The sequence below is a fragment of the Pantherophis guttatus genome, chromosome 7, assembly GCF_059756535.1.
Source record: "Pantherophis guttatus breed Tessera chromosome 7, ASM5975653v1, whole genome shotgun sequence".
Lineage (NCBI taxonomy): Eukaryota > Metazoa > Chordata > Lepidosauria > Squamata > Colubridae > Pantherophis > Pantherophis guttatus.
Genome location: NC_142069.1, coordinates 16,262,573 through 16,275,922, shown reverse-complemented (window position 1 = coordinate 16,275,922; position 13,350 = coordinate 16,262,573). Strand labels below are relative to the sequence as shown.

The 13,350-nt window shown below is 41.5% G+C and overlaps 1 protein-coding gene across 3 annotated transcripts in view; it reads right to left on the bottom strand.

Moving 5' to 3' along the window:
- DCP1B (decapping mRNA 1B) overlaps positions 1–13,350 on the bottom strand; it is a 60,156-nt gene that overhangs the window by 22,873 nt on the left and 23,933 nt on the right. For all 3 annotated transcript variants that reach the window (XM_034403549.2, XM_060694466.2, XM_060694465.2), the window contains 2 exons: positions 7,512–7,578; positions 1,996–2,131 (listed from right to left, as the gene is read on the bottom strand). In XM_034403549.2, the coding sequence (XP_034259440.2) occupies positions 1,996–2,131; positions 7,512–7,578 (203 nt within the window). The remainder of the gene's footprint in view (positions 1–1,995; positions 2,132–7,511; positions 7,579–13,350) is intronic.

Below are 13,350 nucleotides of genomic sequence, written 5' to 3'. Positions count from 1 at the left end.
CTGAGCAGAAATTAGAGGCTTTAATAGTCTTACTTGCTTCCCATTCATTTTTCTCTGCTCTCTCTTTTCTAAGCTCTCTGCCCCCCTTGTCTCCAGCCTCCTTTCTCTTCCCATTTTGTTTTCATTTCAATCTTCCCCAGCTCATTCTACAGCGTGTGGCCTGAATCACAAAGTCTGGATTCTCCAGTGACCAAAGGGGCAAGGGGTTGTAGCAAGTGGTGGGATTCAAATAATCTAACAACCGGTTCGCCCAGGGTCAGGTTGTCTGTCGTGGGAGGTGTCCATCCCCATCCTCCAGCTCCGCCGCACATGAAGGACGAACCTCCTGCGACGGCCAAACAGACCCTGGGGGAACTGGTTGTTAAATTACTCCCCCCATCCCACCCCCACTATCAAAGTGGATCTGGGCGCTGCGCTGCACTGGAAAAACAGAAAATGGAGCAGCCGGTACAAGAGAAGGAGGAGGAGCAGGGAGAAGAAAGAGGGAAAGTGGCCTTCTCCTTCCCTCGTGCCCACTGCTCTGTTGCCCGTTTCTCCATTGCAGCGCAGTGCCCAGGATCCACTTTGATAGCGGGGTGGGTGGGTGTAATTTAACAACCGGTTCACCCAAACCAATGTGAACCGGCTGAATCCCACCAGTGGTTATAGCTTCTGCAAAGACACAGCTGTTGCTGAGGCAAAGAACTGCTAAAAGTGCGGGGTGCCTCAGGTGGGCAGGGGGCTGAATTCTCACAGTGCTTTGGAAATCTCATTCTCCAAATGTGCAACGCTTGCAGGACAGTTGAAATCCAGTTTCAGGAAAGGAAGTCTGGTTGGAACCATGAACTGCCTTGGATAGGCCATGCAAGTCTCTCAGCAGCAGGAAAAAAACACACACCTGAACACGAGTGGTGGCACGTGGTAGATCCTTGGGTGTATGGAGAAACGGGGCCAAAGAAAGGCGCGAGGCAGTATTTTTCAGTGGCAGCAGTGACACTAGTCCTGAAGTCAAGGCCTTGAGGTGCTGGCAGCTGGCTGAGAGTGCTAAAGACTCTGGGCTTCTATTTTAGGCCCAGCCCTGATACTGCAGCTGACACAGCAGAATGCAGTACTGCAGGGCTAACTCACTGCTCACTCCAGGAATTCGATCCTGACCGGCTCAAGGTTGACTCAGCCTTCCATCCTTCTGAGGTTGGTAAAATGAGGACTGAGATTGTTGGGGGCAATATGCTGTCTCTGCTTAGAGAGAGTTGTAAAGCACTGTGAAGCGGTATATAAGTCTTGGAGCCATTGCTATTTCTATCACACTGTGCAGGATGGCCTACTCAAGAGAAAAAAACAGGGAGATGAGGAGAACTGCAGCGTCCATAAAGTTTTACATGCGTGCAAGCTGGCAAGCGCCCAAATTTTTGTCATGCGACTGTTGGGGATACTGCCATGGCCATAACTTTGGGTCCAGGTCGTAATGGCCCTTTGTTCAGTGCCATCGTGGTTTCAAATGGTTGCTGAATCAATAGTTGCAAGTTGAGGAATATGTACTTGCTAATGTGGCTTTCAGCAGCATTGACAAGTACCATGGTGGTCAGGCACAAAAAGTGATCCATAATTGCCTTTCCCAATTTTTATGCCGTATTTCTCAAAGGAAAAGATTGGCAGGAGAGATTCATTCCTCTTAAGCATCAGTTGCTCCTCATATCTGAATAATGTCCTAGAGCTTAATTGTTTTAGAGCAGCTCATCCCAACCTAAACCACTCTGCAAGGTGTTGGACTACAAGCCTTGGGAAATTTGGGGAGTTGCAATGCAATTTGGACATTTGCTTAAAGATGATACCTGTTAATACCTGGCTTAGATGCATAGTGTAAAACACTAGCTTGATTAATTAATTAGAGAAAAGAAGAAACTCTCGTGAGAGATAGCTGCAAACTAATGTAGCAGAAAAGGGCTACATAAAAAGAACGGATACATCAAACACATAAAAAAGAAAATATAATATTTTAAACAGCGGAAGCCTCACCTTTGTGTATTCATCTTTGGCTCTGGTGAGCATCTGTAAGATATCCATGTCTTTCCTGTCACCAGAGCTGAGGCTGACTGGTGAAATTCCTAAGCCAGATCCCTGTTGCGCTTTCAGTTGTTCTTGGCGAGTTAAACTGGAAACAGAAGGTAAAGTCAATAATGAATGAGAAAATGGGTTAATTTCTAATCACTTCAAATAATTTAGAGAACATTAAGAACACTTTTTAGGGTTGGTTGTTTTTTTTTTTTAAAAAAAACCTATCTTAAATAAAAAGCTGAAGTTTGGTTAAGGCTGATAATGTGATTTCTCCAATTTTATGCAACTGAGCTTTAAAAGACTCCAGTCTCCCCAACTCAGTCACAGCTCATTTTATGATAGCTGGAGGTTCTAAGCTGGTGAATAGATGCAAATAAATATTTAAACACTAGTAAATGACCAATTTCCTGCCCCAGCTGCTTTATAATTACTTCAAAAAGCTGAAAATGTTAACACACAGTACATTGGTTGAACCATGGCATAACTTAACTAGGATGAAACATTGCTTTTCCAATGCACTAAATGTATTTACAATCATATAAATATTCCCTATCTAATCTTTTATTGAGCTACGTTTAACAATTAATAATGGCAGGATGGTTGGCTTCCAAACATAATTTATTAAGACGATGCAGTATATTTTGGGAAGGGGTGGTGGTGAAATGACCTTCTAACAAAAATTATTTTATTATTGCTTTTAACCAACCTGTTACTTATGATTTATTATCATATAATATTCTTGATGGACAAAGAATTTATAAATATCACCTTCAACCACATTCTTGCTACAAAAATGTTGTGTCTGTGATACCTTCAAAGCCAACAAATTTCCATGAATTACAGACCACTTTGTTATATCTTGTTCGTGGCTGAGCCTGTAAGACATTTTAAGTGGGTGTGGCAACATGACATTTTTTTTTTTTTAATTTGATTTATATGCCGCCCTTCTTCGGAGACTCAGGGTGGCTTACAATGCGCTAAGCAATAGCCTTCATCCTTTTGTATATTTATACAAAGTCAGCTTATTGCCCCCACAAACTGGGTCCTCAATTTACCTACCTTAGAAAGGATGGAAGGCTGAGTCAACCTTGAGCCTGGCGAGATTCAAACCTGCAGTAATTGCAGGCAGCTGGTCTTAATAACAGGGTGCTTTAGACCACTATACTACCAAGGCTCTTTTTCGGAGTTCAGACTCCGAACAAAAGCAAAGACATGATTTGAAGATCTCACAAACAGCAGAAGTACTGCTGAGTACAAAACTGGGATTGTTACAGCAGGGCACTGGAATCAACCGAGGATAAAGTAAAGACTATCATAAGATGTATATATGAAATTCTACCTCTGTAAGGGGCCCCTAAATGGGAATTAAATAGAGCCAAGATCTATTCTGCATGAGTCTATTCCAGGGAACTTAGAATGTTTCTTGCTGTCTCGCGGCTTGATCTAATGGTGAACAGGGCTCTCTGTAAGTCACACTGGCAAAGGGCAGAGCAGAGAATGTAATCTCATCGTCACTTGAGTCCTCCTTTTCTATAATAAGAATGATGGTCCAGAAGCTCAAACTTCTCTATCTCTAAAGGCGTTGGGTTCCTACCATAGAAAATTAGGAAAGCAGGTTTGTGTATGTTGTGTGGGGGGGAAACAGTGTTCAGACATAAAGTAATACTTTAATTTAGGACATAAAGGTACCGGGTGGGAGGTGGGGGGTGGAATCTATTATTAATGCATCCCGAATGCAAAATACATTAGTAGTTTTGTTATAAGCAGGTCAGTCTTTAAGGGAGGGCTATATTGCAATGCCCAAAGTACTGAATACAGTCCCTAGAGGTCTCTAAATTTTGCTGATGTATTGTATTTTGATAGAAGGAAACAATATATATGTATGTATGTCAGTGGTGAAATGTAAAATCTGTTACTACCGGTTCTGTGGGCGTGGCTTGGTGGGGGGGAGTTAATATGACTGAGTGGGCGTGGTCAACTTTTTTTTTTTTTTTTTACTTTTAAAACCATTTTTTCTACAACCTCTTTGGCTGAAGAGGTTGTAAAGAAAATGCTTTTAAAGCCTCTGATCATCCCAGCTGACTTGCCTGATCGGCAGAGGCTTTCTTTTTTTAAAAAAAGCCTCTGATGATCCCAGCTGAGCCGCGCAATCATCAGAGGCTTTTTTTTTTTTTTACAGCCAAAGAGGTTGTAGAAAAAATGCTTTTAAAATTTTTTAAAAAGCCTCTGATGATTGCGCGGCTCAGCTGGGCAATGGGGGGGGGCAGGGATTTTTGCTACCGGTTCTCTGAACCACCCGCCTCCATCGCTACCGGATCGGGTGATCCGGTCCGAACCGGGAGCATTTCACCCCTGATGTATGTGTATATTTACATATGTACACACACACACACACACACACACACACATTTAATTTAAATTTAAATTTAATCATGCTTAATTTTATCTCTGTGCTACCCAAGCATGCTATTCTAAGCTTTCACATATTGAAAAAAGTTTCTGTTCATTGTTGGTGCCTGAAAAGAACCAACACAACCATTCCTTGGAACCTCTATTAGTTATGGCTCAAGACAGGGTTTTTTTCCCCCTGGCCACATACTTCGCCAGCTATGCAAATATCTGTTTCAGATGAATGTTGCCAGGGCAACCTCTTATGGATTGACAACCATTTAAGATCAGAAAGCAAAAAGACAAGAATGACAGTTCTAATAATAGAGACAAATAAGCAGGGGGCTCCCCCAAAGAGTTCTATTGGGCTGTGTTAATTTATTCATTCAGGCTTTGAAATCTGATATATGCAGTGAAGGCCAAAATTGCAAATGGCATGTAATTACTGAGGATATGAAATACAAAGCAGAGGAGATCCAGAAAGGATTTCCTCAAAGTGAGCAAAGGATGAGAAAATGGAACATGATCCTTAAACCCAAAAGGAATGTGTATACAGGTATTGGCAAAAACAATGCAGGCCAAATTTGAACTGAGCATGATTAATCAAGCATGTTGAAGTACCGAAAACAACAATTTAAGATTAGAAATCAGGAAATATCATGGGAAAAGAACTACTGATATTACATTTAATTTATATAAATTTATGCTATGGCTTAATTTGTAATAGAATACATACCCTGTTTTACAAAAAGAATGTCATAGCAATAAAGGTTTGAAAAGGGGTAGCTGAAAACAACTTCATAGTATCGTGATGGCAAACCTACGGCATGCGTGCCACAGATGGCACACGTAACCATATCGGTGAGCATGCGAGTTCAGCTCCGGTGCACACGCACACGCCAGCCAGCTGATTTTTGGGCCTTCTGTGCCCACCAGAAGTAGGGAAACAGGCTGTTTCCTGCCTCCAGAGGGCCTCGGGGTGGGGAAGGCCCATTTATTTTGCTGTCCCCAGACTCCTAGAAAGGCTTTGGAGCTTGGGAACAGCAAAAAACGGGCCTTCCAGTCCCACCGGAAGTTGGCAAATGGGCCATTTTCGGCCTCTGGAGTGCCTCCGGAGGGGTGGGGGAGGCCATTTTTGTCCTCCCCAGACTCCTAGAGAGAAAAACGGGCCTACCGGGCCATCACGTGCCAGGACCGGGGGGGGGGAAACAGGGGGAGCGCACACACATGCACAGGGTGCAAAGAATTATGGGTGTGGGCACACACGTGCGCAAACCCACCCACCCCGCTCCTGGCACGTGATGGCAAAAAGGTTAGCCATCACTGTCATAGTACGTTCTGCAGGAGGGGAGTTTATGAATTTTATGAATTAAGGCAAAACGAGTTTGGCAAATACATGGTGGGGATGGCGCATGGCACCTGAAAAATAGTAATAGCACTTATAGACAGCTTCATAGTGCTTTACTCTCTAAACTAGCAGTTTAGAGTCAGCATACTGCTCCCAACAACCTGGTTCCTTATTTTACCAACTTCAGAAGAATGGCTGAGTCAACCTGAGCCCATCAGGATCGAACTCATTGCAGTAAGCAAGAGTCAGCCTGCAATACTGTATTCTAACCACTGTACCAATATGGAGAGGAGGAGGAGGAGGAGGAGGAGGGAGGAGCAGCAGAATGTGAGATTGAATGGAGAGAGAGAGAGAGAGAGAGAGACCATAATAGGAGAATGTGAGGCCATCTAATCCAACTAGGAGCCAGTTCAACAACAGGCCAAAGAAACTATTTGACAGAGGTATTCAAAGTTGGCAGTTTTAAGACTTGTGGATTTCAACTACCAGAATTCTCCAGCCAGCGGCTGGCTGGAGAATTCTGGGAGTTGAAGTCCACAAGTCTTAAAGCTGCCAAGTTTGAAGACCTCTGCTATTTGACATGAGACATATTGAACTCATTTACCACAAGATTATAGATGATTATTTGGCTGGTATGACTTGGGGGTTGCTTAGGAGAAACATTCATGGAGAACTGGCTCATTATAGCTATCTGAAACTACTATGGTCAGACAATCTCTCCTGCTGGATATCATGCCCTTAGGAAGTGGGAAATGACAGAACCTGTTTCCTTCATATATTTTAGTGGGTTTTCTGGAAGGTTCTTCTCTGTCAGCAAAAAGATGCTGAATCTTTGGTTAGAGCCTGCAGGGCTATCTGTGACTGTTTGTATATTGTACGGTTATCCATTATTTTAAATGCATTTTAAAAAGTGTATCCGTATTAGAAGAATTAACACAAGGGACCTGATCTATTTGGAAAGAGGGAGCATCTCTGCGCAATAATATTTATTGCATTCCACTTAAGACTTACTCAGAAACCCATCTATAAATAAATAATATAATCCAACTATAAATACAAAGTATAATACACATACTTTTGTATTTATCAGAGCAAAGATCAACAGCTACTCCAACCATTAAAAATGAAATGCAAAAATCATTGTGTGCCAGGAATAATTTTTTCTACCGTGTTTCCTCGAAAATAAGACCCTGTCTTATTTTTTATTTTTTTTAACCCTGAAATAAGCGCTTAAATAAGCGCTTGGCCTTATTGCCATGTGCTCAAAAGCCCGATTGAGCTTATTATCAGGGGATGTCTTATTTTGGGGGAAACAGGGTACTCCAAGGCAACAAAATTAAACGATGCTTTTTATAATGCAATTGTATGTAGATTGATTCATGAGTAAGTGCCATGTTTTCAAAGAGACCCAAAGGTGCTTTTTCAAGAGGCAACTGGACTTCCTTTGTTTTTCCTTGAAGATGTTTCGCTTCTAATCCAAAGAAGCACTTTTGGGACCTGGATGACTGAGAATCTCTATAAACATTTTCAAAGGGACTTACTCCTGTGTAGTAACATTCATAAGACCATAACTTTGGTTGATGTTCTGCTTTAATACGTTCGATGTCTCTATGTCAGTAATCTCAGTTTAAAAGAAGCTAAAAGTATATTATGGTAACAGTGACATAACATTAAAAAAAAAAGATTACCATCGCCCCTCTACCCCCACCCCACCAGTCTGTCTTTGCCAACTGGCACTTACTTTTTCATCAGCTCTGCAATTCTTTGGCATTCTTCCTTATCGTAAAACCAAATTCCATAAATGGACACTGTAAACGCACATCAAACACAAATGATGAACAACAGAGCCTCATGTACACCAGCTGCCCTTTTTGGCATTAGCAAGAATCAATGAATGTTGCTTGCAGAGGAGGTTCTAAAGCTTTAAAAATAAGACTATAAAATTCAAACAGTTGCATTTTAGTTTCTATTCTACTACTCTATGTAACACTTATTTTACATGATGTAAACGTGCATTCACAACATTTCTAGCAACCAGACCAAGTTGACTGGGTGAAAGTCTCCCACTTTGCTCTTCACAATGAACCGTTATCTTTATAGTAATCGTCTTTCACAGTTCCAGAACACTCTCAGCTAACCTGCTTTGAAAACTATTCTGTTAGGAAAAATGACTAGACTTCATCCATGAATCTCGTCCCTCCATCATACTCTGCCTCGGTTATGTTTCTTCCTCTGTTTCTGAAACCCATCGTAATACTTACCGTACTCTATGTCCCCATTATTTTATTTTTCAATTAAAAGGGGGAAGCGACCATTTTGCAAACCAAAATGACACTATGAAGCATAATCTTTATTCCTTAAAATGATCCTAGGATCCGTACAGACCCCAAAGCAGGCGTGTCAAACTCAATTTCATTGAGGGCCGCATCAAGGTTGTGTTTGACTTTGGGGGGCTGGGTGTGGCCAGGGTGGGCGTGGCCAGCACAACATCACTCATGTCGGGGGTGCCTGTGGTGGCCCAAGCACTCTGCCAGCGAAAACGGGCTCCTGAGCTCCTGCAGTCCTCTGTTAGTGAAAACGGAGCTCGGGAGGGGTATGGTCGGCCCTCCCGAGCTCAATTTTCGCTGGCAGAAGCACCGCGGGCCAGTCCTTCGCTGTTTCCAGGGCGGTCCCGTGGGCCAGATCCAAGTACCCCATGGGCCGGATCCAGCCCCCAGGCCTTGAGTTTGACACCCCTGCCCTAAAGGCTTTGCTACAAAAGTGAAATAATAGGGCCCAAGGTTATGTTTTAAAAATATATCCACCTGCACAGAAGAGAAAAAAGATCCTGAAATTTCTATGTGCTTCCCGTTAATTGAGTTCCACTGTTATTGTTCCATTTTTTAAAACCTTTCAAACTCCATGTTCACTCCATTATTAACAGTTATATTACTCAAGCTCTACAAATCTCAGCTTCGTAGTTGAGTCTAATAAGAGACCAATATACGTTACATCAACAATTAGAAAAACTCAGCAGGATCAGGCTAAAATGTCCCATATATTTGTACATCTAGTCCTCGACTTAGAACCACAGCTGAGTCCAAAATTTCCATTGCTAAGCAAGACAGTTGTTAAGTAAGTTTTGCCCCATTGCACAACCTATCTTGCCACAGTGGTCAAGTGAATCATTGCAGTTGTTAAGTTAGTAACACAATTGTTAAGTGCACCTGGCTTTCCCATGGACTTTTGCTTGTCAGAAGATCGCAAAAGCTGATCACATGACCCCAGGACACTGCAACTGTCATAAATACATGCCAGTTGCCAAGGGTCAGAATGTCAATCAGACCATGGAGCTGTTGCAACTGTTGTAAGTGTGAAAACAGTCATAAGTAACTTGGTTCAGTGCCATTGTAACTTGGAACAGTCACTAAATGAATGGCTGTAAGTCGAGGACTACTTGGAGTGCAAACTAGCAGTTCAAAAGCATGTCATGTGCAAGTAGATAAATAGGTGCTACTTTGGTGGGAAGACGGTGCTTTGTGGCGGACGTCAGATCCCTGCCAGCAATGGACCTTCCTGGATGTGACACCCGTTTGCGAGTGGAGAGAGAAAGTTTCAGATGACACTGCAGGATGTCGTTCTTTCTTGCGCAAGTGTGAACCGAATGGGTAGCAGTCTTAAGGCAGCCAAATAAGAACCCTATATTAGCACTGTAGTCTCCTGGACAATGTAACATTGCCATACGATCGATAGATAGATAGATAGATAGATAGATAGACAGACAGACAGACAGACAGACAGACAGACAGACAGACAGACAGACAGACAGACAAAGGCAAAGGTTCCCCTCGCACAAATGTGCTAGTCATTCCCAACTCTAGGGGGCACCGCTCATCTCCGTTTCAAAGCCGAAGAGTCAGCGCTATCCGAAGATGTCATGTGGCCAGCATGTGGCCAGCATGACTAAACGCCAAAGGCGCATGGAATGCTGTTACTTTCCCACCAAAGGTGGTTCCTATTTTTCTACTTGCATTTTTTACATGCTTTTGAACTGCTAGGTTGGTAGAAGCTGGGACAAGTAACGGGAGCTCACCCCGTTACGCGGCACTAGGGATTTGAACCGCTGAACTGCCGACCTTTCGACCAACAAGCTCAGCGTCTTAGCTACTGAGCCACCGCGTCCCTTGATAGATAGATAGATAGATAGATAGATAGATAGATAGACACAACTGTTTATCACTTTCTGTCCCTATGCTATGGTTTGCCTCCTCCTGCCATCTCCAAACTTCTTTATCCTCTGCCGAATTTACCTCCTCAGTATTTCCCAGTGTTTCCCTAACTTCCCCATCCTCTTCCATCCTCACTGCCTTACCCCACTTCATTTGACACTTCCCAGCCTGTCCATTCTTCTCCATCTCTCCCATACTGCCTTCTGCAATCCTGTCTGCTCACCTATATACCGTATTTTTCGGAGTATAAGATGCACCTACCTTTTTTGGTGAGGAAAAGAAGAAAAAGAAATCTGCCTCTGCCTCTGCGCAATTTTGCCTCATTGCAGCAAACAGCAAACAGCCTGCTTTACTTTCATTTTCGTTTTCAGCATAGCTTGATTAGCACAAAGAAAAAAAAAAATCTGCTGCAGCAATTTACCTCCTTGCAGCAAGAAGCAGAGCCCTGCACTGAGAGCAAATCAGCTGAGAGTCGGGAGGCCGATCCAATCAACTTGTGCTAATTAGGCTGTGCTGAAACTGAAAGGAGCTGTTTTTTCTTGCTGTTTGCTTGCAAGGAGGTAACTGCTGGGAGGCAGAGGCCAAAAGGTGGGGGCCAGTGGGTGGGCGGGGCTACATTCGGTGTATAAGATTCACCTAAATTTTCACCCCCTTTTAGGGGGGGGGGAAAGGTGCATCTTATACTCCGAAAAATACGGTACTTAAGACTGCAAGAGGGAAGTATTTTGCTTGAAAAAATAATTGTGTTTTTCTTTGGTTGAGGATTCTTTGATACAGCAACTATAAACAAACAACAAAAGCTCTGTGTCTTTTACTTAAAAAAAAGAAATTAAGTAATAAGAGAAAAAAAATATCCCTGACTATGCAATGACTTTAACCATGGATCCATGCAGTTTTCTTGACAACACTACAGAAGTGTTTTGTCCTGGTCTTCTAATTTTTGTTGTTTTTTGTTTGTTTAGTCTACAGTCCTGGGAATCCCCAGTGATCTGTCTTCCAAGTATCAACTACACCCAATCTTGCTTAGTTTGTGACTCCAAAGTTGGCTCAAGTTCTAGTACTTGCTGGGGGGAAAAACCACTATGCTTTTTAAAATATATAGTTCTTTCTAATCAGTTGAAGGAACTATGAAACAACTGCTCCTGCCGAAGAAAAAAAAAAACTCCAGCTACTTCTTTTGGGGAGGACGAGGTAGAGTTTTCCTATTATAACTTCTTCCAGATAAAAGAAAATAAAATAATTATAAAATACATAAATTAAATAACAAAAGAAATAAAAAGTGGTTCCACTAATTCTAGGGCTGTATTTATTTTATTTTACTTTATTTTATTTTATCAAACTTATTAACTGCCCATCAGCCACACTGAGGGGCTCTGTACTGCCCTACAGTAGTTTAGTTTAGTTTAGTTTAGTTTAGTTTAGTTTAGTTTAGTTTAGTTTAGTTTAGTTTAGTTTAGTTTAGTTTAGGATCAGGATCAGGATCAGGATCAGGATCAGGATCAGGATCAGGATCAGTTTCTAGAACATAAACTACCATATTTTTCGGAGTATAAGACACACTTTTTTCCCTCCTAAAAGAGGCTGAAAATTTGAGTGCGTCTTATACTCCAAATGTAGCTTTTTCAAAGCTTTTTTTCAGCCCTAATGAAGCGCTAGTGAGTGAAGTGATCTCCACTTCTCTGCTTTGCCTGCTCCCTCCGACTCTCAGCTGTGAAGCTTTTTTTCAGCCCTAAGGAGGCGCTAGCAAGTGAAGCGATCTCTGTGCTTTACCTGCTTTTCTCATTTCTTCTCTCTCCAAAGATCCGTTGTGCTTTAGAAGCTGTTTTTTATTCCCAAGCAGGGGATAAAATCCAGCAAACTAATGTGCTGAAGCTAACTAAGGATGCTAGCCAGATGAATACCTAGTAGGCAGATTTTTTTCTTTTTTTGTCCTATTTTCCTCTCCAAAAACTAAGCTGCGTCTTATACTCCGGTGCGTCTTATACTCCAAAAAATACAGTATATCTTTTCAGAGATCTCTTCCATTGCTGATATACCTTTATAAAAAATACTTTTTTCATAGAAGATTTAAAAAGTGGCTGATTTTTTTTTTAAAAAAAGATATTAATTAGAATTTTGCCAACGGATAATTGACATCAAGCCTCCTTTCTTATCCATGTGAGGCAGAAGTATAATTTGAGGAACATCAAATGCACCTGTAAATATATACCAAATTAGAGGACAAGTCTATGAACACAACAAACAGGGGAGCATATCATTGCTTTTTCGCAATGGCCAGATATAAATATTGAATTGACGATGTAGTTTGGCTTTGGCCTAGAATGCTGTTTGAATCAACTACTGCGACCTATCAATTATGATTTGTTGCTTAGCTTGCTGTGCAAACTATAAAGTAATTATAGTTCAATCAATAAATCATGGATAAATAAACCTTGGTTCTAGCCAACATATGAGCCCAGTTGCCATATGGAAAAGCAGACGTGATGTTTCTGCATGAGCTGATCAAGTCTATGCTAACAGAAACATCTGCTAGTTGTGTTCTTTTTGAATACAAAGATGGGGGATATAGGAAAAATCGTTCATTGTTATTTATAAGGTCCTTGGGAAATCCAAGAATAAGCTTATTTCTATAAGCAATGTTTCTAATAAGAAATGTTTATTACGTATTTCCCTATAACATTTTCCAATAATGTTAAAGCCACACAAGGTGTGAATCAATCCCTTTCTATTTATCATAACATAAATCAAGCCATCCAATTGCTTGGGCTACAGATCTAAAATACTGAAAAAAATGGACTCTCTTAAAATAGAACTATATCTAAAGGATGCTATTAAAGCAAGTCATATCTGGAACAAACAATACGCTACCCATCAACATAGGTCTAAAAGGAAGAAGAAAAATCGATCATATTGTATTCACAGGAGGGACTCTTGCACCTATTAAAGCAGACAAAGCAAAAACATTTTGCCAGGAGTGAGAACAAGCTTATTCCATGTTCAGACAAGCAGGAAAACATAAACCAGAATCCACTTACGTGAGTTGGAAAAACAGCGTGACACTTGTTTCTCAACTGTGGCTGATCTTCCTTCTATTTTATTTATTTATTAAACAAATAAATCTTCCCTTTGGCCAGAACAGGATACTAGTTTACAAATGAACTCTCCATCTTTCATCTCCTGTTAAGAATTCATTACTAATACAGGTAATGGCAATAGCATTTAGATTTATATACCACTTTACAGTGCTTTACAGCCCTTTCTAAATAGTTTACAGAGTCAGCATATTGTTCGCTCCCAACAATTTGGGTCCTCATTTTACCCACCTCGGAAGGATGGAAGGCTGAGTCAACCTTCAGCCTGGTGAGATTTGAA